The 24,226-nt window shown below is 42.9% G+C and overlaps 1 protein-coding gene across 4 annotated transcripts in view; it reads left to right on the forward strand.

The window, feature by feature from the left end:
• The first annotated feature begins 109 nt into the window (after positions 1 to 109).
• The window catches only part of ASB7 (ankyrin repeat and SOCS box containing 7), a 40,867-nt gene continuing 16,750 nt past the window's right edge, over positions 110 to 24,226 (forward strand). The window contains exons 1-5 of one of the 4 annotated variants that reach the window (XM_026648363.2): positions 110 to 243; positions 2,065 to 2,157; positions 11,930 to 12,033; positions 15,601 to 15,861; positions 22,961 to 23,566. In XM_026648363.2, coding sequence (XP_026504148.1) covers positions 15,651 to 15,861; positions 22,961 to 23,566 — 817 coding nt within the window. In that variant the 5' untranslated portion in view covers positions 110 to 243; positions 2,065 to 2,157; positions 11,930 to 12,033; positions 15,601 to 15,650. Of the gene's footprint in view, positions 244 to 2,064; positions 2,158 to 11,929; positions 12,034 to 15,600; positions 15,862 to 22,960; positions 23,571 to 24,226 lie in introns of all 4 variants that reach the window. The other 3 variants (XM_026648365.2, XM_026648368.2, XM_026648367.2) reach the window with 3 other exon arrangements.

Below are 24,226 nucleotides of genomic sequence, written 5' to 3' on the forward strand. Positions count from 1 at the left end.
GGCGGTGGTTTACGGCTCGGGGCGGGACTATGGCTGCGGCAGCTGATTGGCTGCGGTGGGGGTCAGTCCCTGCCCAGTGACCCCGGAGTGAGGAGGGGGGCGGCTCAGTCAGTGCAAAGTGTCCCCACAACGCCCCCGGCTGGGTCTGCGGCTCCCCCCACCCCTGAGCCAGTGCCAGTGGGGGGAGCGGCCGCGGAGCGGCCGCCGGTCGGGTCCGGTCCCGTCCCCCTCAGGAGGAGACAGGTAACAGCCGGGGGGCTAAAGCTCTGTTTGCCCCGAGACTCCGTCATGGGGGCGCCTGCCCCAGCCACTGCTACGGGAGGGCTAAGCCCCCTCCTCTCCCCTCCCCCCTGCCCGCCCCGAGGCTGCGCGCTAGGGGCTGCTCCCCCTGCCCACTCCCACGGGACTCTGCTGGGGGTGGGGGGGAGGGGAATAGACTGCAGACCCATAGGGCTGCTGGGGGGGTCACTAGCCCATCCCCCTGGATACTGGTCTTGGGCGGCTCCCCCCCCCCTCCGCCCCGTGATCCCTTTGACACTTTGGTATTGGGTGGGGGGGCTCACCCCCGCTGTGCCCCATGGTCCCTCTGAGACTCTGCTATGGAGGGGACTAGCCCATTCCATACCTGCCCTCATCCCCCTGACTCACTTGAAGGAGACGTACTCCTCTCCTCCCACTGTATCCCTTGCCCCCATTATCCTCCCAAGACTGTTTTGGAGAAGAACAAATCTGCTCCATGCCTCCCCCCCTTTGATCCCTCCCTGGATACTCGGTTATAGGGGATTCACCCTTCCCTGCCCCCACTGTCCCCTTTCAGATGCCTTGAAATACTCTGTTTTGTACATTGCTCCCCTCCCCACCTTTCACCCTGTTCCCCACTCTCGGGGGGTCTCACAACAAAATCTTTGGTGGCCTCAGAGTGTGGCCACTAACTCTTGGTGGTGGCCACTATGACAATTTTTCTAAAATATTTAATTAACTTTAGGAAAAAATGTGGAAAAATCCATGTCCAAATCATAGTAATTTATTTATGTAGGTTTTTTTTTTTCACAGACTCAATAATAATAACAATGTACAGTTTTCTCTATTCTTTACTGGACCTAAATAGAATAGAAACACATAAGATGCTTTGCATGTTCTTGTCTTTTGTTGTTGTTTCTTTTCAATTTTTTTTTTGGTTGTGGTTTTTTTTAGACATGCTAGCTAGTAAGTCTGCTTCTGTGAAAAGTGATATTTGTATGTTTGTTAATATCACTTTTCACAGCAGCAGACTTGTTAGCTAGTTGGGAGGCAGTGAAAAGTGATATTAACATACAAATATCACTTTCCACAGCACACTTACTCAACCCTGGCAACTGGGAGACAAATTACGCCTTAGATAGGGAGGTAGGAAGGGAGGCAGTAGGGGCCAGGGGTGATGGGATGGATTGGTGAAGGGCTGGTGGCGGCATGGGGGCTGGGGCAATTGGGGGATGAGCCTGAAGCCCAGTGGCTAGGGGACGGAGCCTGTCTCTGTGCAGCCAAAGCCCAGAGACATGGTCGAAGCCCACGCCCAGAGCCCGCTCACAGCCGCTGTTGAGTGGACAGAGCCTGCTGCCTGCCACCCCAAGGTTGAAGCCGGAAGCCCGAGCCCCACCACCCCCGGGAAGATGGGGAACTCGCACCGATGTCTGCTCCTCTGCCCTGAGCTCCTGAGACTCTGCTGTTGGGGAAGAGGGGGAGGGCAGCTGTTAGCTTGCTGCTCCTTTTAATTCCTCTGAAGCTGTGATTTGTGGGTTATTCTCTGCCCACCCTTTAATGGTCCTTGTCCCTTACTTCAATCCCAATGAGACTGTACTTTGAGGAGACAGACTATCCTGCTGTTTTTCTACCCCATTCAAACCCCAAGTATTCTCTATGGATTACCCCTCCTTTTCAATTTCCACTTTGTGGCAATACTCTTTGCTTCCTATCTCTCCATTCTCCTACTCCAACCGTGACAATGTTTTGGACATGAACACCCGTTATCCTTCACTTCTCATTCATCTAACACTGCATAGCTCAGTTCTACCTCTCTCTTTTCAGGCTCAAGCTGCCTCAGGGGAGACTTGCAAGCTGTGAATCTGAAGGAGAAGATACAGACAGTAAGAAAAAGTGAAAGTAGTACTCAATATAAAGGTGATAATCCACCTTCACTCTTCTCTCATATCCCAGGCCATCCCTGCATGTCCACCCTTGTCTGGATGTTTGTGGAACCCTTTCTTGTTGGTTCTGTTGACTCATTTATGTGAGTATGCAGGATTAGGTTTCCCCCTTCTCTAAAAACTAATTGCTATTTGGCTTGAAAAAGTAAAATAACTGTGCAGTACAGGGAATGAACTTCTTCCCTTCTCTGTGTATTGTTCTGCGCTTTGCATTATCATTTGCTAAATATAGCACATATTTACTTACTTTTGTGGGCTGCGGCTTCAAGATCTTTTGTGGCTTCTCTCTTTAAGAATTTTATAAAAACTCCCTGTCAATTGTTAATTGGGTCTCCTTATTTAAAAATAAATAAAAATTGTACACATCCCTCCCCTTGTCTTACTTCCCACCTATACACACAAAGGAAACCTTCCATAGTAACTGCAGTGATTGAGAATCATTACTAACATAGGTTATAGTAAATGCATTTTGATGGCTTACTTACAATTATGTCTGTAATTCTTAATGTGTATAAAGCGTATATGTACAGATTGTATTGCAATTAGTTTGTGAACACTGAATACTAATCAATCAATTGATTGTTTACAAGTTCAGACCTTCTTGATGTATCTTGGCCTTTGCAGACTTAGTCACAGAAGAATCAAATATTATTGTTCGTTGCAACTCAAAATGCTATTGGGAAGTGTTTGTTTTTACACTAATTCAAAAATGTTTTGATAGCAAAGGATTTACAAGGGTTTAGATAAACAAGGGAGGGTGGCAGTTGGAAGAGATAAAGCTGCCTTAGTATATAGTTTTGTTAAATTTATTATTTTTTCTGCCAGAAATTCTGGTTAGATATTTATAAGTAACTTGACCATTTGCATTGTTTCTGATGATATTGAGTGTTTGAGCTTATATCTTATTTAAATGATTTTCCCGACTATTTGCAGTAAAATCTTCTTGCATAGAAATCATTCCCGTTGTTGGTTGGCTAATTGCACAGGGCAATAAGTGTACTTTACAAACAAATAATACTATGCCCCTATCCCAAATTATTTGCAATCTAAATAGATATTACATGATGAGTCATGTTAGGGTGGTAATAAGAATTGAACAGAGTCAGGGGGGAAATAGAGAATATGAGCATTGCAGCAATAAGATTGAGACTGCTTCAGTGAGTAGTGCATGTATCTTGAGAATTCAGTGGTTTGTGTGCAAATACTGTTACTATGAGAATAAGGGTAAGTTTGATAGGCTGAGAGAGTGGAAGTGGTTGTGAGGAGGAAGTCTTTTTTGAAGGAAAGAGATAAAAGAAGAGAGGAGTGGCTCGGGGGTAGGGGTCTACATGGAAGAAGATATGAGTAGGAGAAAGATATTATTGGCCCATCTTAAAGCCTAGACCAGATTTACATGAAAGTTGTAGATGATAATTGGAAAGGATTTCCTAAGTACTCTGGAACCATCCCTTTCGTAGTATGCTCCAGTTGATGGAGTTCCTAGTTATATTTCTTTTCATTGTCAATCTACATCTAAATATGTCCTCTCCTTATTCAAAACATTTATACGTTTCATTTACCTTAAGAGGAGCTGTGCGTTGTGATAGAGAAAAAGGAAACCGAATTGAATACATTTAAAATCATTGTTATAATCCAAGTTAACTGGTAACATACAATAGCATAGCTTCTAGGTCTATCTATATTAGGAAAATGACCCACTGTTGACACTGGCTTTCTGAAGAATCCTCTTAAGACAGTCTTGAAATTGCAAATTTAGATGAGGCTAAGCTTTTCCACAGTTATAGAAAGTATCAGTACTGCTAGAGTCTACTGCACTTTTTGAAATGTGTTGAAAAAGGTTTCACCCAGTCCTCACTAGCAGTCACATTTTTTCAGCATCAGTTTCAGAGGGGGTAGGCTGTACTTTTTGCTGACAACATTGGTCAACAATTGATCACTTTCCTAATATAGGTGGATTCTTAGTGCATATTGTCCGTGGTCAAACATAATTGTTATATATCAATGGCTAAACAAAAACTTAACAGCCATGCAAGTCAAATAAGATTTAGAAGATGATTTTCTAAAAGTACAATGAGGAAGTACTCTGTTACCTGTCATTCATGGTTATGGTGTATGATCAAAATCATACGCATACTGCTATAGAATGTGTTTGCTGCATATATTCAGTGTGCACCCATGGGCTACATGAGGGAATCTTGCACCAGCGTAATTTCACTGATGTAGCTAGGCTGGTGCAAACCTCCAGCATAAATGTGCTGTATTTTTTGTTCAAATCCTTAGTTCTTTGGGATTCATTCATACGGTGAACAAGCATTGATTTTTGTTCGTGGGGTTCCTTTTTTAACATAAAATACTAATTCAGCAAAGTTTGTGACAAGTACAGTTTTGTGAATGTGATCACTATCAATCAGGGAATTAGCTGACAATTGAAACCCCATTGGTTGGGACAAGTAATGAAGCAGGGTTAGAAACTGAAGGCCAAATCAGGATCTCTGTACTACAAGTACAGCTATTTCCTAGGTAGAAGGAAGACTGCACATGTAGGCTTACAGGATAAATAGATTTTTTTCTGTTGTGCTTTCTAGTTGTATAAAACTACCTTTTTTGTTTTTCTTATGGTGGACTCTTAGAAACTGGAAGACTTGCTGACTGAGACCGTCTTCCATTGTTGAGCCCTCAGCATTAGCTTCCAGAATTGTGTTATGAATTAAAAACTGTTGTGTTATCCACCCAAGTGGTCCATTGTACTGTTTCCATTCAGGTTTTTAGGACGTTCTAAAATGAGACTCTGAGCAAATATAAATCTTTAGTTGAAATCTTTGGATGGTGAAACAGGTTATATAAATGCTGCTTATTTTTATTCAGCATCAGCTGTGTTGTAAGTATTCTAAGAATGATTGGATATTTCAGTCTGTATCAAAATATTCTTTCTCTACTTGTTGATCTCATTGAAATGTCACTATTCAGCTATTTAAATGATAGAAGTCACATGTTCACGTCAGTTCCATGGGAAATTACAAGCAGCTTTAATTTGATTATGATTTCTTAAAGGCAATTATGCCCATGAAAAATTTGTATACAAAGAATCGTCTTCTTTTTTTTTTTTTTTTTAATGAGTGATATGTTAAAATTATGTATGTATCATGTCATGTAAATTTATATTTGCTCAGAATTGTGCTTGACTCTTGAGGCCAAATTTTCATGTCAATTTTATCCTTGCTTCTCTCTCTCTCTCTCTCTCTCTCTCTCTCTCTCTCTCTCTCTCTCTCTGAAGTAAATAAGAATTGCACCACTGGACCTAAGAGGAGTGTCTAGGCCTTACACCGTCTGTCTCTAAGGATCTCAAAACACTTGGCAGACTGAGCCAGATTCACCTTACAGTCTGTCGGTTTAGACTCTCGTGGAGATTCTGAAGGAAGAGGTTGCAGCTGCACAAAACTGCTACAACCTTCCGTATACTAAGGGAGCCATAAGGGCCATTGTGGCCCTGTCAGAGAAGAGTTTATGGCCTTGGATTCCTCTCAGGTGCTTCTAATAGTGGAACTCCAGCAGCAGTTAAAGCTGCCCATTTCCTTGGCAGGAACCATGAGGTTGATTAGCAGCAGAAGCACTGCCTACCCTTCCTGTTCTCCAGCACAGGGATCTTGAGTTATGCAGGGAGATGTAATTTACCAATTCTTTCAAATCTAGCCCATCAAATAATCCTTACAAAACCTTTGTGACATAAATAAACATATAGGTAGGTACTTCACCCACCATTGAAATGCAGCCACCTGTGGAGTGTAACAACACAACAGCTGTTTAACAGTGCGTAGCAATGCCACACAACAGCTTAAGATGGGAAGTGAAGAATACCCTAGCCCAATGTTTCCCAAACGTGTTCTGCCACTTGTGTAGGGAAAGCCCCTGGTGGGCTGGGCCGGTTTGTTTACCTGCGGCGTCCGCAGGTTCAGCTGATCGCGGCTCTCACTGGCCGCGGTTCGCTGCTGCAGGCCAATGGGAGCTGCTGGAAGCGGTGTGGGCCGAGGGACGTACTGGTACAAGAGCACAAATGATAATGTAGATGCAGAAAGATGCAATCCCTGCCTTTAATAGACTGCAGCCTAGGAAAATGAGCAACAATTGAAGGGTGATGGAGAAGTGCAAAATATACTGTCAAATATAGACACTTTTTATTGTAAATCAATTGGCATTTAAACTAGCCAATATTAGCTGGGTAATGTCTTGTAATGGGCAAGTGGGTTCTGAGGAGAGAATATTGGTCATGATTTTTTTTTGTTTTTTAGATAATAGAGAATACAGTGCTATTGGATATTTAACTTCAACAAGAGACAGACGGGATCTAGAGTTAGTGTCTCATGTGGACATAGCGATATCATGTATAATAGTATACTACTCATGTTAGTGTGGTATTAAAGTGCCAGCAATAAGATGATAAGGCACAGGCCTGATGCAGAACCTTATGGCCTGGGGATGATTGCTACCTATTTTGCCATCTAGATGCACAAGACACTTCAATAACTTTTGCTCTCAGATCTCATTTTCATGAACACTAATTTCCTGTAAGGGGAAAACCTAATAAGAGATGTCAGAATTTTCCACATAGTATTTGCATTTAGGTTCCTTCCTTATTTAATACAGAACACATTCATGTAGAAAATTCTCAAATTATAAGCTCTGCAACAACATTAGAGCACTCATTGGTGGATAATCAAGACAAATTTGCCAGATTTTGGTTACCATTCTATTTCTGATATAATCTGCTAGTCTGGTGAAGTATTTTAATCAACCTTTGTAAATCCTTTTAATATATGAACTTAAGTTATTGCACTCAGTAAAATCACTCTTCATTAAGTTTGCAGATCTTACTTTTGCCATATGCAGCTTATTTTCCTCTGGGAAAAAAGCTTGTTTTTTTTTAGTGGAGAAAGCTGTTACCTTGCCTCTAGTCTGTGAAATCAGTGCAGTTCTAATTTATATCAGCTAATAGAAAATGTGTGGATTTTTAAAGTGAAAATCACGCAAAAACAAAAAGAGAACTAATGGCTGATCAGTGATGCACAAACAAGTTTAGAAATGTGATCGAATTAGGTCATTGCACTGCAACTTTGAGCAGGGTCTGTGATCATCTCTCTAGTTGTGTGATGCTTTTTATGCATTGAAAGGCAAAAATATAGTGAATGATAGGGTTGTTTTTTTCCCCCCTCAGCTACTTTTAAAACGCAAAAAATTAATCTTGCTATGTTAAAAGTTTGTGCAACTAAATTGCACGTCTCTTGTAACTATTTTGGTCCAGCTCAGTGGCACAATACAAGAAACAACAGAGCCAAGGTCTTTGTTTTATATGATCTGCTACATAGTGGAACAATTGATGCTTTTAATATGTATTTGTATTACTGTAGTGCCTAAAAGCCCTAGTCATGTGCCAGGACCCCACTGTGCTAGGCCAGGGGTAGGCAACCTATGGCACGCGTGCCAAAGGCACGCACACGAGCTGATTTTCAGTGGCACTCACACTGCCCAGGTCCTGGCCACAGGTCCTGGGGGCTCTGCATTTTAATTTAATTTTTAAATGAAGCTTCTTAAACATTTTAAAAATCTTATTTATTTTACATACAACAATAGTTTAGTTATATATTATAGACTTGTAGAAAGAGACCTTCTAAAAACGTTAAAATGTATTACTGGCACGCGAAACCTTAAATTAGAGTGAATAAATGAAGACTTGGCACACCACTTCTGAAAGGCTGCTGACCCCTGTGCTAGGCTATATACAAACACAACAAAAAGATGCCCCTGACCTGAAGAGCTTCCAATCTAGGTATAAGACCAGCAACAACAGGTGGATACAGACACGTGGGGAGCACAAGAAAACAAGGAAACCGTATTGGTCAGCATGAAAGATGGTGGTCTCAGTACCAGGGCCGGTGCAAGGAAGTTTCGTGCCCTAGGAGAAACTTCCACCATGCGCCATCCCCCCACCCAGCTAATCCCCCCCCCCACCGTGGCAGCTAACCATGCCCACCCCCCTTGCAAACCCTCCCTCCACGGCAGCTAACCCGGCCAGGGGAGCCCCCTCCGCGGCAGCTAACCCCGCCCCCCTCCGTGGCAGCTAACCCTGCCCAGGGAGCCCACTCCAGTTCTCCTCCGCTGAGCACGCCGGCGCTGCTCTAATTCTCCTCCCCTCCCAGGCTTGCGGTGCCGATTGGAGGAGACTAAGAGCGGGGGCTGTGTGCTCAGCAGAGGAGGCAGAGTGGAGGTGATCTGGGGCGGGGAGCAGTTCCCCTGTGCACCCCCCCGTTACTGCGGGCGGCCCTCCCCACGCCCCAGCTCAGCTCCACTCCACCTCCTCGCCTGAGCGGGCTTTTAGGCACCCTCAACCACTAGGCGCCCTAGGCGGCCGCCTAGTTTGCCTAAGTGGTTGCACCGGCCCTGCTCAGCACACAGCAGCCTAGCCGTTGGCAAACTTTTTGTAGGCATCACGGACAAAGAGCAGTTCTGAATAAGGATAACATGTTCATTTTGCAGATGTTCATGGGGAGCTCCTCCCAAGCATGAGGGACAGCATGGGAGAAAGCAAGAAGGAGCTTGTTTGGAAATGTAAAAAATGGTTGATGAAGGTTGGCATCATGTGTCAGTCGGAAGGGGGAGTTAACGTCTTGATAATGAATGGGAAATGGTCGGTAGAATGGGGATAGGCTGTGAGGGGCCTTGAAAGTGAAGACAAGTAGCTTTATGTTTGATCGGATAGAGAAGGGGAAGCCAGTGGAGGGATGCAAAGAGAGAGATATGACATTGTCAAAGTGACAGATTAGGAAAATGATCTTTCCAGCATTCTGAATGGATGAGAGCAGGGTAAGGTTGCATTTGTCCAGGCTTGAGAGAAGTATGTCTCAGTAATTGAGATGTAAGATGATAAGAGCCTGGACAAAGGTTTTAGCTGGGTGAATGGCTAGAAAAGGCCATGTCTTAGAGATGTCATGCAGAAGGAATCTGTAAGATTTAGACCAGGGATCGGCAACCTTTGGCACACGGCCCGCCAGGGTAAGTCTCCTGGCGGGCCAGGCTGGTTTGTTTACCTGCCGCATCTGCAGTTTCGGCCAATTGCGGCTCCCACTGGCCACGGTTCACCATCCCAGGCCAATGGGGGCTGCGGGAAGCGGTGACCAGCACCCGCGCCTCTTCCTGCAGCCCCCGTTGGCCTGGAGCGGCGAACCGCGGCCAGTGGGAGCCGCGATCGGCCAAACCTGTGGATGCGGCAGGTAAACAAACTGGCCTGGCCCGCCAGGGGGCTTACCCTGGAGGGCCGTGTGCCAAAGGTTGCCAATCCCTGATTTAGACATAGCTTGGATATGAGGACCTGGAGAGAGGCCAGAATTGAAAATGATTCCCGGGTTTTGGGCCAAAGTGATAGGCAGGCTGTTGGTGTTGTCTGCAGTGACTGAGAAAGGGAGGTAATGGGGAAGACTTTGAGGGGAAAATTAAGAGTTCTATTTTGGTTATGCTGGGCTTGAGCTGACAGCTAGACATCGACAAGAGGTGTCAGAGAGACAGGCTGAGATTTTAGTTTGGACTGAAAGACAGGTTTGGAGTAGACAACCTGTGAGTTGTCTGAGTAGAGGTGGTGGTTGAATTCATGTTTTTGGATGAGGTTAACCAGAGAGAAGGTGTAGAGGGAGAAGAGAAGGGAACCAAGGAGCCCAGTGGGGCCGTCACAGAAATGGGGAATGAGGAGGATCCTTTGAAGGACATGCTGAAGGAGAGATTAAAGAGCTAAGAAGAGAACCAGGACTTGGCAGAGTCACAGAAGCCAAGGAAGGATGAAATTTCAAGAAGAGGAGCAATGGTGTTAGAAGTGGCTGACTGGATCAAGAGGATCAGACTTTGGTGAGAGTGGTTTCAGTGGAGTGTAAGAGGCAGACGTTGGATTGGAGAGTGTCTGGGATGGAACTGGAGGAGAGGAACTCCAAACAGCGATTTGTGGACAGAGTGTTCAATGAGCTTAGATGAAAGGAAGATGGGGCAGTAGTTGGAGAGGCGGGTGGGGGTTTTTTGAGATGGGAAAAACTAAAGCATGCTTGTATTGTGAAGGGAAAGAGCCAAAGAAGAATGAGAGGTTAGAGAAGAGTAAGCAAGGGAATGAGAGTGGGCGCGAGGGAGTTCAGGAGCTGGGATGTGGTCATTGGAGCAAGTTGAGTTAGAGGAGGTGAGCAGAAGACAAACCTTCTGCATCTGTGACAGGGAAGAAAGAAGAGAGAGTTGTAGGAGAACGGAAGGCAGGATGAGCAGATGGGAAAAGTCTCATATTTTGTCAACTTTCTCTTGGAAGAAATTTTCAAGAGAGAAGTGGAGGCAGGAGAAGGGAAGGTTTTGAGTGAGGAAAAGGTGGCTAGTATTGTGGGCATGGGATTCACTGAGTTGGAGAAATAGAGTTGTTTAGCTAGGAAGATGGCAGAACTGAAAGAGAAGAGAATGAATTTTTAGTGGAATTTGTAGCCTTGTCACAGAATTTTCATCAGAGATGCTCCACAATAGGAGAGCAGTAGAAGAGAAGGCGGATGGTGGGGATGAGCCAGAGCTGGGGGTTGACAGGGTGGACCTTGCTATGGGAAAGAGAGACAGAGGAGTCAAGGGGTGTGAATGAAGTATGGAGAGAATTGACAACCAGATCAATGGAAGGAAGAAAGCAGAGTGCTGAGAGAAGATGAAATCTCGTCAGTGCCTATGAACTGAAAGTCTCAGAAAGGCAGATTGACAGGGTTTTGTGGGGGAGGGGAGGGGAGGAGCTGATGGTCAGAGCGGGGAGAACTCCGCAGTAGAGCAATCAGGGAGAGAGCAGTGCTTAATGACGTCCAAGTCAAGTGAATTGCCCTTTTAGTGAGTATATTGATCCTGTAACACTTTCAGAAGTTGAGTTTTGGGTTTGTTTAATAAAAATATCCCCAAAGTATGTTCAGGAAAATTTGAAGAGGCAAAGCCTTGGTTTAGTTATATGATTCCAGGGATTTAGGTGTTGCAAAGGTTCCGATCAGACAAAGCATTGATATTGCACTTATGTGCTGAACCATATTAAATAATAGGCCCATGAGGCCTTGAACTGGGACAAAATGAATCTTGGGAGGGGAAGTGGGAAAGAAGATGCAGATATTGTACTTGAAAAGAATGGTTTATCCCTTAAGTCCTAACATGTAAAAACTAATTCGGCAGTGGGTAACAGTGGTAGCTAGGAGGGAGGGGCTAAACTTGTCCTCCAGTTGTTTTCAGACTCTGCATCCTGTTGGGGTGGGTGCATGGAACTGTGGCAGTAGAGCCTACTTTAGGCTGGATTTGCATCTGCTCATATTCCACAGCTGGGGGTGAGGAGGATTTCTTCTTCCCCTGTTGAATCCCCAGGAGAGAATTCAACTTAGTTTTTCACTGTTCAGTTTACTGGGGGAAAGAGAGAAACTTCTACCTACACTCATACTTTTCAAAAAAAAATTCTCTATTGTTTTCTTCCCCTCCACCAGGACAAAAATACCCTGGAAGACTGACTGATGTTGAATCAAAGTGAACTCCAACCTGGGCAACCAACAGACTATCTGTCATAACAGATAGACGTCTTATAAGAACTGACCTGACACCTCTTTTAGCATAACAGCATTACGATGACATGAGGTTACAAACCAGGTGCAATGTAAAAGCAGACAGACCCTTTCTGTTTAATCTATTTTTGTATCTAACAAGAATATATTATTCTTTTGAAGGGGTAGCAGCTTGTTTGAAATGTTATATGGGCACACAAGATTATGTATAACGAGGAACATGAAGAGTAGAACACACATCAAAAACAGCGACAGCTTCCTGTAAGGTAATATTTCAGGAATGGATTGAATTCATCCATGCTGTACTTGCAAATCAATTAATTTGTTTTGCCATCTGTTTGCATGATGCTGTACAAATCATGGCAAGTGGGAATTTCCAGGTACATCTTATGTCCCTTTCTTGCATGAAGAAAGCCAATTTGTGGTAATCCACCCACATACAATTCTGTTATAAGGGAGATTAACTATAACTGCAAATATTAAATATTAAATGCCAAATGGCTCAAGGCTTCCTTTAGCCCTCTCTCCCACTCCAAAGTTTGATACCCTAAATAAGGATTTTGAAAGAACTTTTGAAGTTAAAATGAAAGTAGTTTCCAAATTGGTGTGTGTTTACAGCTGTCCTGAAACCTCAAAATGTTTATTACTCTAACATGGCATAATCTGAGTTTCAGTACTGGTTGAGGGGATGAAATGTAAGTGTAAAGGGTCTACAAGTGGTAAAAGAAGCTGCCAGTGATTTAATTTGTCTTTCTACCCTGCATGTGCTTGGTCTAGCTAAACTGAATAATACGCGCTAGCTGCAAGCAGTGTGTGGGGCCAGTGCCAGCTTTTTATAACATCGCATTACAAATATTCCCACCAGCTGAGACGCCAGCAGCATTATAAGGATCTCGACTTCTTATCCAGCTGCCTTAAAAGATATTTGGAAACTTAGTGCTGATTCCTTAAAGAGAGGTTCCCATTTCTTTCCTCCCCTTCTCTCCCAAAGTACCTGACTCTGTAGTGTTTGAGTGACTAGCATGGTACTCATCTATCTTGGGATAATGTGACCTAAAAGTGCTGCTCCTCTGCCAAGAGATACTGTAGAAATGGTGATATGTGATGCCATTTTGGTGATTTCCATAACATACATCCTCATTTTGAGTAACAAGTTTTAATAACTTCCAGTTTTGCAAATTCAAACTCAGATCAGAGCGCCAAGCTGCATGTATTTCTCCCCCCCGTCCCCCAGCTCATGCATATCACCACTCAAGGTTTTTCTAGTCAGTTTCTACCCTTAGTTATGCTAGTGACCCCCAGTGCCTTCAGTAGACTTGCACAAATGTAATGAAGGGAAGAATTTGGCCCTGCAGTTCAATCTTCATTAACACTACTGTTGATATGTGATCCAGGGCAGAATCCAGTTCTCTCTCTGGGAGGTGACTTGGCTCTGAAGTGCTAAGTGGAGTTTAAAAAAATAAAAGGGGGAAAAAAATGGCTTGGAACCTGATCCAAAGCCCAATGGAAAGACTTCCATTGACTTCAGTGGACTTTGGATAAGGCCCTTTGTCACCAGATTAAGCAGATTTGATTCTGAATATGTGCCAGGAGCAGAGTAAGCAGGTGGTGTTTTTTCATAACCACTCTTCTTACCATAAGCACAGACAATATAGTACGTACTTCTAAACATCTGCTTTTTTAAAGTGGGGGAGTTAAGACAGAAAAAAAGGAAGAACTGGAAGAAGGAAATAAAGTAATCATGGTAGAATAGAGGACGGGAAACATGGCAGAGACATTACAGGGATGTGAGGGGAAAGACTATCAAACCTAATAACCCCAAATCCCAGCATTCTTTGATTCAAAACCTCCTTTCATATGCTCTTGCCCCACTTCCCAACTATATTCTCATCCTACTCGTTCTCCAGAAAAAGCTTTTAAAAATTCTTAACTGCATTCTACTCCCATTCCATCATTTACCCTGATCATTTATTCCATGGGTCGGTTACTTTATGCTTGAAATCCTACTGTTTTAAGAAATTGGGAATTAATTTGTAGCTCTTAACTCTTCACCATAGTGAGCTTATGTTATTAACGCCTTTAATTGAAAACATCTGTTACTGTATGCTCAGCACATTAAAGGAAACTAGTATAAGCAGTTTTTAAATACTTGAGCTCTGGTATCCTCTTTAGTGACCAGTATTATCCCGGGGAGCATTTTCAAATGGGAGGGAAATATCCAATATGTTCCCTCTTTAAAAACACTTGAAAATTCTTATATATTCTTAAATAATGCCACAGTAGAAGAAATCATAAGCAAACTCAGAAACTAGCTTCCTTCAAACAGCTTTTGTGTGAACTTTTTAGTTAATCATATGCCTATCAAAATAGGAACATACCTGTTATTTCTAAATCCCATCTGCATCTAGGCGGCTCCTTGTAACTTCTCAGTACATCTCATCTTTCTTTCCACATTCTTTGCTACAGATAGTTCTGTAGGCAGCCTGCACATTAGCAATAACTTCTTGTAACAGACATAACCTTACTGAGAAAAGACTAGATATCAAGGCCCTTATACAGAAAGCGTGGCAATGTTTGACATTCTCACTTTTCTCTCAACTGTGTTTATATCTGGAATAGTAGAAAATGGGTGGCCAATGAGAGTACAGGAAACTTACTGAGAGAATTATCTCTTAAATGACCTATAAACAGCTTTAAGCCCTTTATTGGAGTTTTAATAATTTATTTCAATGGGTATACTAACAGTAGTTCTGTGTTCATGATCTTTCATAATCTTACCTTCATATCGAACCCTCACAATAGGAAGGTTCTTTACAGATTTTAGTTAATAATAAGGATTTCACAATTTAGAATCATAACAGATTCCTGGCCCTAATCAGGAATTAATGTAATGCTTACATATACTGTTTTTTAGGTACTGCACAGTCATCCTGACATTCCTGTTAGGTAGGTCACATGAGAAGATAAAATAAATCAAATGATGTGTTCATTTATGTAAACTTGTAGATCTTGTAGGTAACACACACATCTCTAAGTGGGGGGAAAAAAAGGCAAAAAGACCTAGTAGATTATCTTGTCTGTTTCTCTGCCAGTGCCATAAAGTACTTAATATGTTCTTCTACTTTAGGTATAGTTGGCATGATATCTCCAGAATTGCAAGCATTGACCATCGTGTGAAGTTTAGTCATTAAGAGAGTTTTTTTTTTTTAAACCTCACTTATTGTTGATTATTCACTCTTATACACTGCCATTGCAGTAAAAAGAACTTTGTACAATGTTAAAGGCATCCCAAAATGTATAAGTATCCCTTTCTGTTGGGATGAAAAAATTAGAAACCCTACTGCTATCTCTCTTCCCTAGTCTTTGGCTTGGTCTACACTACCCGCCTGATTTGGCGGGTAGAGATCGATCTTCTGGGATCGATTTATCGCGTCTCATCTGGATGCGATAAATCGATCCCAGAAGTGCTCCCCCGTCGACTGCGGAACTCCTGCTCGCTGAGAGGAGGAGGCGCTGTCGACGGGGGAGCTTGCCTGCGCCGCGTGGACCCGCAGTAAGTACACTTAATTCGATCTAGGAAACGTCGACTTCAGCTACACTATTCTCGTAGCTGAAGTTGCGTTTCCTAGATCGATCCCCCGCCCCAGTGTGGACCAAGCCTTTGTGTCTGACTGTCTTTGATCCTGTGATTATAATGGTCTTAGTTTGAGTGTGTACTATAAGAATTGTTGCATGGTGTCATTTTTAACAAGTGTTCTTGACTTTTTTTTTTTAAGGCATCGTCTCTTTTTCAATCCCTGTTCTAATTTATGTATGCTCCATGTTGATTAAAGGTGACTAGTGTGACTGCATGACACTTTTGTAAGAAGCAGACTCAGCTAGGATGTTACACCATCACTGTCGGAGGAACCCTGAACTACAGGAAGAGTTGCAGATTCAGGCGGCAGTAGCTGCTGGGGATGTTCACACCGTGCGCAAGATGTTGGAACAGGGCTATTCTCCAAATGGTCGAGATGCCAATGGCTGGACCTTGCTTCATTTCTCTGCAGCAAGAGGGAAAGAGAGATGTGTTCGTGTATTTCTTGAACACGGAGGTGAGTTGCACAGAGAGAAAAGGTCTTGGGTTCCATTCAAAAGTCTTCCATTTCCAGATTGGTATCAGATTATTTCTGAAGTAACTTTCTCGTTTGCCTCATTTGTTTCTTGGGAGTGGTACTTTGTTTCTGTCTCCACTCTACTTGTTTTGGATGTTGTCTCCATGAATGAGCTGGCAAAGTGTCTAGCCTTTTATATTAGTTCTCAAAATTGCCAGGGAGCAATTATCAAAATGAATAAGCAGTTATAAAAGTAGGTGAGTAGGGAAGAGCTAGATAGAAAGTAAGAGAGAATTTACGGCACCTTTTGTAGGCCTTGTCTGCACTACAAGGGAGATGTGCTCTTAATTTGAGTTAGCAAACTATAGATAAAATCCTAGTAAGTGCTGAACACAAGGCACCTTGTAGTTCTAACTTGAGCCAGTAGGTCATGTTAAAGACTAGGCTTTCCCATAGACTTTAGCTTGGTCTTCTAATAACTCGTGAAAATTATAAACTGCCTCGTCTTCACTAGGATTTTACCTCAAGTTAGCTAATTTGAGTTACGCATGCTCCTTTTTTCAGAGTGAAGACAAGGCCATATTTGTAACTATCGATTTGAAAGGGTAAAACATCAAAGACAAGCAATTGGTTAGCATAGTACCGTATATACTTGTTCATAAGCCGAATTTTTTAGTAAAAAAGGGAAGCACCAGAGAAGGGGGTCAGCTTATGAATGGGTATAGAGAGAGAGGTGGGACACAGCCCCTCCCCCCAACAGAGGGAGCAAGGAGAGGCAGCACAGCCAGAAGGGAAGAGGCGGGGCCAGAGTCTCTCCGCTTCTGGCCATGCTGCTCTCCCTGCAGCCTCCGAAGCAGTTGCAGCTCCAGCTCCGGGGCTGGCAGGCTGCAGCCATGCCGCTCGGCCCCGCCCCCTGGAGCAGGCTGTGGCCACGCCACCTGGCCCAGCCCACAGGAACATGCTGCGGCCTTGCTGCCTGGTCTGGCCCACCGGAGCAGACTGCAGCCGCGCTGCCCAGCCTGTCGGAGCAGCTCCAGCCAGGTCAGAGACATTCTCCCCAGATAAGGTGGGAAGGGATGGGATGGGGATTGGGGAGAGTGTGGGGGTCTCGGGCTAGGGGTGGGGTCATGTGGGGGGTGGTCACAGGGGTTACTCCCCTGACTCCCAGCTTCTCCCCCCCCCCCCCCAAAATTTCCCCACCAGTTGCTGTCCCAGCCTGTCAGGGTAAGCAGCTGGCGTGTCAGGACACTTTGTTTACTTAGGTTTACCTCCATGCCTGCGGACTCTCGAGGTAAATAAACCCGGGAGCCAAAGTTTGCTGACCCCGAATTATAGGGTCGGCTTATGAACAGGTTATAAAAATTTTCCATTTTTACTTATCCATCTTGGGGGGGGGGGGAGGGGTTGGCTTATAAACGAACCGGCTTATGATCGAGTATATACGGTGTAAGAGAGAATCAATAGAAGTAAAGTTTAAGGTAAATATCACTCCTAATGACTTTTGTCAAAATATGGAAGCCTTTTAAGGAAGCACTTTTTCTTGAGTCACTTAAAGGTAGTTGAGGCAAAGCACATCACTAATAATAGAGCAAATGTACATAGTACTTAGGACAGAAAGCACTCCTTACTTTTAGTCTTTTTTACCAAAACTCCTAGACTTTAGAAGTCAGTGGATTGAACTTGTTGTCCTTGCACTGAACAACGTACAGAGTGGGAGAGATGGGCGTGCCACATCCCCAGTAAGAGCGCTGCCCCATTAAACTTTCTCTCTGGCATAGAAGGGCTAGATGGAACTTCTGAACTCCCTAACACTGTTCATAAATCAGACAGATAGTTTGCTAAATTTTTACTATCTTCCCATCCCATAGAAACTCACATGAACCATCTGATTGATTAATAAATACTACTCACATGAGTAACAGTGAATGAGATCAGGCCCCTAGTTTGTGTTGCATTATTTGACACATTCATATATATTACAGATAAAAACTACATTTAAAAGAATGTTGTTTAGGTTGCAAAGTAAAGCAATTTAAAATTAGAAAATGCCACACTTAGGAGTCAGAATTTAAGTTGCACGGGCAACCCTCAATCTGGCATTTCCCAGTTTTCAAGTACTTGATTTGAGATATATAAAAATCTTCGCAATCTTATAAATTTGACTTTCTTTCCAGATTTACAAGCTCTGTAAACTTGTCTTTTCATTTTCAGTACATCCTCTTATAACCATTTTCCTAAAAATGCTACTGACTGGCTGCTATTTTTCCCCTTTTTATTTATTGCTTTTAATAAATCTTTTGCCAGGTGAGAATTATCTGTAATGAAATAGCCTAGTGCTGGCAGCAGTGTAGAAGAATGCAGTCGGAGGAATTGGAAAGTTGAGTAACTAGGCACCTGAAGAGGAAGAGACTCTAACAGTGTGGGAGTTGGTCATCTAGAAGTAGATTGACCATTGTATCAGCTAGTAAACCATCCAGCTCATCAGTGTGTTAGTTGTATATAGAGTGAATTGTATGTTAGTGTTTTCCTTTATTCATGCCAGTCCTTTGGCCCAGACACAAGGATGAAACCAGCAGAAGGAGCAACCAAATGCAAAGAGAATATACCAGATCAGCAGAGTTGCAAGGTATTTCTTAGCAATTTGATGGCATGGTAGAGCAGTGGAGAGACTTAGTCTGCAAGGAGAGTGGAGAAAGCATAGCTCACAGACCGTTTGGATTCCTCAGAGGTGTGGGTCTTCCAACAGCTCTTTTTCAGTATAATGAAAACATGATGACAAACGGAATCTGCAAGAGCAATCCAAGCAGCAAGGAGCAGTGGTCCCACTGGAGCAGCACAGGAAAGCGAGAGGGACAGAATGGTTCACAGAATCATAGAAAATTAGAGAAGTCATCTGATCCATCCTCTTAGCCAGTGCAAAATTTTCCCCTCTGGTATATTTGTGCTTTCTAAATTTCATGCTAAGCCATTTTGTGTGTGCAGTAAATTAAGGGAAGAATTATGCTGTGCTAGTGCACAGCCCTCTGAATCATAGCCAGCTAGGATCTTTAGGGTGCACAGCAGTTAGCTCTCTTGTGTGTTTTCTATTCCAGTAATACACTAGGCGAGTAAGGACACTGTTTGGTTATGTGTACCAAAGTAATGGTGATAAGACTCATTGACACCAAAAGGAATTTGTTAAGAAACTGCTGAAAATCCAGAGTAGCGAGTGACCTAAAGGAGTTTCTATTCTATGAAAATTTGACTACACCATATCTAAATCTAGTAAGACCTTACAGAATCTAGGAGAAACTAGAATGTGTGAAATACTGTTCACCTAGATTGATGTATCTTTGTGGATGAAGATTAGTGCATTTCTTGAAGCTTCCTTGTGCCAGTATTGCCTTAGGAAATCCTATGCAGGCAGCACTGTGGTGAGTAAGTCTCTGGAAGGAAGCAAGCCTGGAATAACAGGAGTACACATAGCTACCCGTCGACGTAGCTACCGCCTCTCGTGCAGGTGGAATAACTATGCCAACCGGAGAACCTCTTCTGTCGGCATAGTAGCATTTTCACTGAAGCGCTACAGCCACGCAGCACCACTGCAGCATTTTAAGTGTAGACCTGCTCTTAGTAACAGTCCTGGGACTTTTTGGTGGGGGAATGAAGGGGAAAGAGGAAACACATCACAACGAGTCTTCAAACAGATTCTTTCCAGATTTATGACCAGTTGCTTTACAACAGAGCTCGCCCTCCAGAGTTGGACAGTTACTTACGAGAACAGTGCAAAGAGAGGAACCTAGAATGAACAGGGTTATACATTTGACTTCAATTTCACAATGTTAATTTTATTGTGGGATGGTAGGAATGGAAAAAACCTTAGTGAGTGCTTTTGATCCTCCCAATGTGCAGCTCATAATAGTTTGTCCACAAGATGGCAGCAAAGCGCTTTCTTAACAATAATGGGCAGTCTTTTCGCTTTGTTTGTTTTTAATGATCTGACTACTTAATTGAGTAGAAAATTGGTACCAGTGGTCCAGTAAAAACCCATAATATTAACGGGAATTAAAATATCATTACCATATGGTGCTGTCCATCGTATTGGCTTTCATAAAGCTTAAGTCATGTGGCTTATTTACACAATTGATTGGATTCCTTCACTTTTTCCAGTGATATCTCTTACATAGTTTGCTACTTCTTGGTTGGCCTTTATATAATTAGGAGTAATTTAATTGGATTGGAGGTAGAGGGGGAAGAAACGCTTACAAAAGGGTGGCCTTGTTTGAGAGCCAATGGTGTTAATTCAAAAACGCTGCTAGTGCTAATCTAGGTGAGTCTAGAAATAGAGATAGCATAGACTTATTACATTACTGTAACAGGTACACCATAACCTGTTAGCTTTTTAAGCAGGTGTCTTGATGGATAGAATGGATCAAACAGAATGGAGTGAGAGTGATTTGAGAGAGGATCTAGAACAGTGGTTCTCAAACTAGTGCCGCCGCTTGTTCAGGGAAAGCCCCTGGCGGGCCGGGCCGGTTTGTTTACCTGCTGCGTCCGCAGGTTTGGACGATCGCGGCTCCCACTGGCCGCGGTTCAGCATATCCTTCAGCCTGTGCTGCTTCCTGCAGTCCCCATTGGCGTGGAGCGGCGAACCATGGCCAGTGGGAGCTGCGATTGGCCGAACCTGCGGATGCAGCAGGTAAACAAATTGGCCCAGCCCGTCAGGGGCTTTCCTGAACAAGCGGCGGACTGGCTTTGAGAACCACTGACCTAGAATATTGGCTGAGCAGTCTGAAGCTAGGATGTCTAGGAGCAGCTGATCCAGGGAAGAATATTTTTTCAGCTGATCATTGATATTTTTAATATCTTTGTGTTTTTGACTCTACAGTGGTGTGGACTCTATTTTAGAGCAGGTTGGGAAAGATACCAGTTGCTTCCTGCCAAAACAGGACTGCTCCCTGCAGTTATCTTTGACCAGTTTCATTTTTAAACTTCTCAAGTACTCAGGCTTCTGCTGCTTCTGTTGAGAGACTATTCCACTGTCTAATACAGCTCACTAAGGAATTTTGTCCTGATACATAATCTAAACTTGTCCTTAATTTCATCTCATTATGTCAAGTTACCCCCTTTACTTACCTCAGGCAATAATACTTCCCGTTCCTTAATACCCTTTGTGGATTGTTCCCCGCACTGCTCCATTTTTAATTGCTTAGCCATGCTATGCTTATTTGGCTCTCTTAATCTTTCCTGTTTTTATATTTTTTTTAAAAAAAAACTCTCAAGCGCCTTCATCACTTTTGTTGCTCTCCTCTGAATTCTGTCTTAATTGTCAATATTTCTGGTGAGGTGATGTCCATAACTGATTCCAGGTGTGGGCACTTGAGACCCATTTAAAGCAGAACTTTTTCTTCTCCATTCTGTGACTGGATTCCTCTGTAGATTTAACCCAACGTTACATTGACCTAACTTGCTGCCATATCATATTGCAAACTCCACTTGTACCTTCACAGTAGGTTGGAATTTGAGATTGGGCTTGTTGTCTTACTCCCCATTCTGCTAAGGATGAGGAACACACAGTTGCCCGTGTGTGTGGGTGGGTGTGTGGTAGGGGATGAGGGAACCAGTGTGTTTATCCCGAGCAACACATACAACACCCAACATTGGAAGAGGTGGTGACAGCCTCCAGAGGGAGCTCTGTTCTGTCCTTTGACCTTCTGGAAGAAAGGTCACTCCATCATATCCCCGTCTGCACCCCTTCTTCTTCAAACACTGTATGGATGGGGAAAATGCAATGAGTGAAGTGTCAGAATGCAGCAATGTGGCTGTCAGGATTTTGCACAGTAGAAATGCATAATGTGATGGTTTCAAATGAAGGCTGGTCTTCCCTGTGGACAGCACCTCTCTTTATAAGCCAGGAGACTTGGGTTAGGAAATGGACTCAGGTTTCCAAGCTGTAGACTGGTAGAAGTTGAGCACATTACGAAGTGATGCACATAGGTGAAGGCGGAGGGAGATTACCCTTTGCAGCCTTGCCAGCTGGGTAAGAATGGTATTGGGACAGGCTCCGTAGTCCAGTTAGCTGGCTAAAAGTAAGATGTTAAGTGCATGTGAGGAAAGACTTGTGAAAAATCATTTGGGGTGCAAGGGATGTGTCTCTGTGTCCAGGAGTGAGGAGTGGAATTAGGTAACTTGGTCTGGTTGATTTATTTTCTCTCTTTTATTTTTATAATATATGAGAGCACACGTACGCTATCTGAATTTATATGCCGTTGGTGGTGGTGCGGTGGGGGGGACGGGACTGTCCAATCACTTGCGAATTTAGCACTGCCATATCTCCTGATTTTTTTTATTTTTTTTTCTCCCTATAAGGGGATGCTTACATTCTTGTAAAATCTTAAATTTTTGTAAAACTATAAATTAAGAACAGACGTCTCATCTTATAAAAACAGACTTTTATCAAGATGATCTGAAATAACATATATCTTACATGCTTTGGAAATCCTACAGACCGCAGAGAAACTTTTTACCTAATACAGTATTACACCCTAAAAACAACACCATCTTGCCAGACCACAAAACATCTGTAATTTGGGACAGCAGATGTTGCTACACATGCTTCTTTTTAAGACCAAGAAGCAGCACAAGGGAAAATAAAACAGAGAAAGAAGCATGACATTACAGAGCTGGAAAGGAACTAGGTGGACAAAGAAGTTTGAACAATTAGCTTAAAAGTGCTAGAACTATGCATGTGTTTAAACATAACTTCATTTTTTTTCTTGTTGATTACCTTTATTAAACGAAATAAATCATTTGACTCTTCCTTAAAATAGAACTTAGGCCCAGATTTTTAAATGTATCTAGGTGTTGCTGCACTCAACATTGCAACATCTAACTGATTTAGGAGTCTAAATCTCATTTTCAAAAGGGATTTAGGCAATTTTGATTCCTAAGTAAAGTAATGCCTACGTACTTTTAAAAATCTGGAACATAGTCTATAAAAGCAAGAAGTAGTTTGAAGCATGTCAAACTATTTCAAGATTTGCTTGAAGAGTAACATTCTGCCATTTGATTTTATTTGTACTCTCTAACTTTTTTCCTTTGTTTTGTATTTTAACTTTAGCTGATCCCACAGTTAAGGACTTAATTGGAGGCTTCACTGCTCTGCATTATGCTGCCATGCATGGCCGGGCAAGGATTGCACGCTTGATGTTGGAATCAGAATATAGAAGTGACATTATCAATGCAAAAAGCAATGATGGTTGGACTCCCCTCCATGTAGCAGCCCACTATGGCAGAGACTCATTTGTCAGACTCCTGCTGGAGTTCAAGGCTGAGGTTGATCCGCTCAGTGATAAAGGTACTACACCGCTTCAGTTAGCCATTATCCGAGAGAGGTCAAGCTGCGTGAAAATCCTTCTGGATCACAATGCCAACATCGACATTCAAAATGGTTTCCTGTTACGATACGCTGTGATCAAAAGCAATCACTCTTACTGCCGAATGTTTCTTCAGAGAGGGGCGGATACAAACTTGGGCCGCTTAGAAGATGGACAGACACCATTACACTTGTCTGCTCTTAGAGATGATGTGCTTTGTGCACAAATGTTATATAATTATGGAGCAGACACTAACACAAGGAACTATGAAGGACAGACCCCATTGGCTGTTTCAATAAGTATTTCTGGAAGTAGCCGACCCTGTCTGGATTTCTTACAAGAAGTAACAAGTATGTATGTAAGAAAAGTTAATCAAAGCACACAGTGTCCTTTTTTGGGTTTAACCTCAGGGAAACATTTAATCCTAGCATCTAAATGCTAGTTAAATGCATTAGAAAGTTCCTGGTGGTGATGGTGGGGGAAGCTTATTTACCGTCCTTCTCAGGAAAGGAACTAACACTAAGGACACCATATTTAAATGAACTTTGTTTAATTTTTTTATATATATAAAAGAGAGAGAGAGTGTGAGTGTCTGGAAGTGTTCATCAAAAGATCTGTATGTGGCTATAAAATCCAGCTTTATTAGAGCTGGCCTTAAGTGCAAGCATAATGTGGCTTCTTAGGATCCTTTTGCTTGGTTGACATCCTGCAAAAACTCTGCAGCTTACTGTCTCATCTGGCATTAGGACCAGCGCAGGAGGAATTTTTCTGTGTGGTGTTTTTTTTGTTTGTTTGTTTGTTTTCTTCCCCCCCCTTCTCTTCCCACACCCCTTCCCTAGACAGCAACATGAGCCTAGTTATTTTCTTCTGCCTGTACCTGTTCGATATCTGGGAACACTAGACTTACTGAAGTACCCTCTCAGTTTTAAAAAGTTTTTGATTTTTGACTACATTATGCAAGAAGTTAGAAATGGAGTGACCTATTTAAAAATTTCCTTCATAAGGAGGAT

Source organism: Terrapene carolina, unplaced genomic scaffold, assembly GCF_002925995.2.
Source record: "Terrapene carolina triunguis isolate 2854851 unplaced genomic scaffold, T_m_triunguis-2.0 Scaffold67, whole genome shotgun sequence".
Taxonomy (NCBI): domain Eukaryota; kingdom Metazoa; phylum Chordata; order Testudines; family Emydidae; genus Terrapene; species Terrapene triunguis.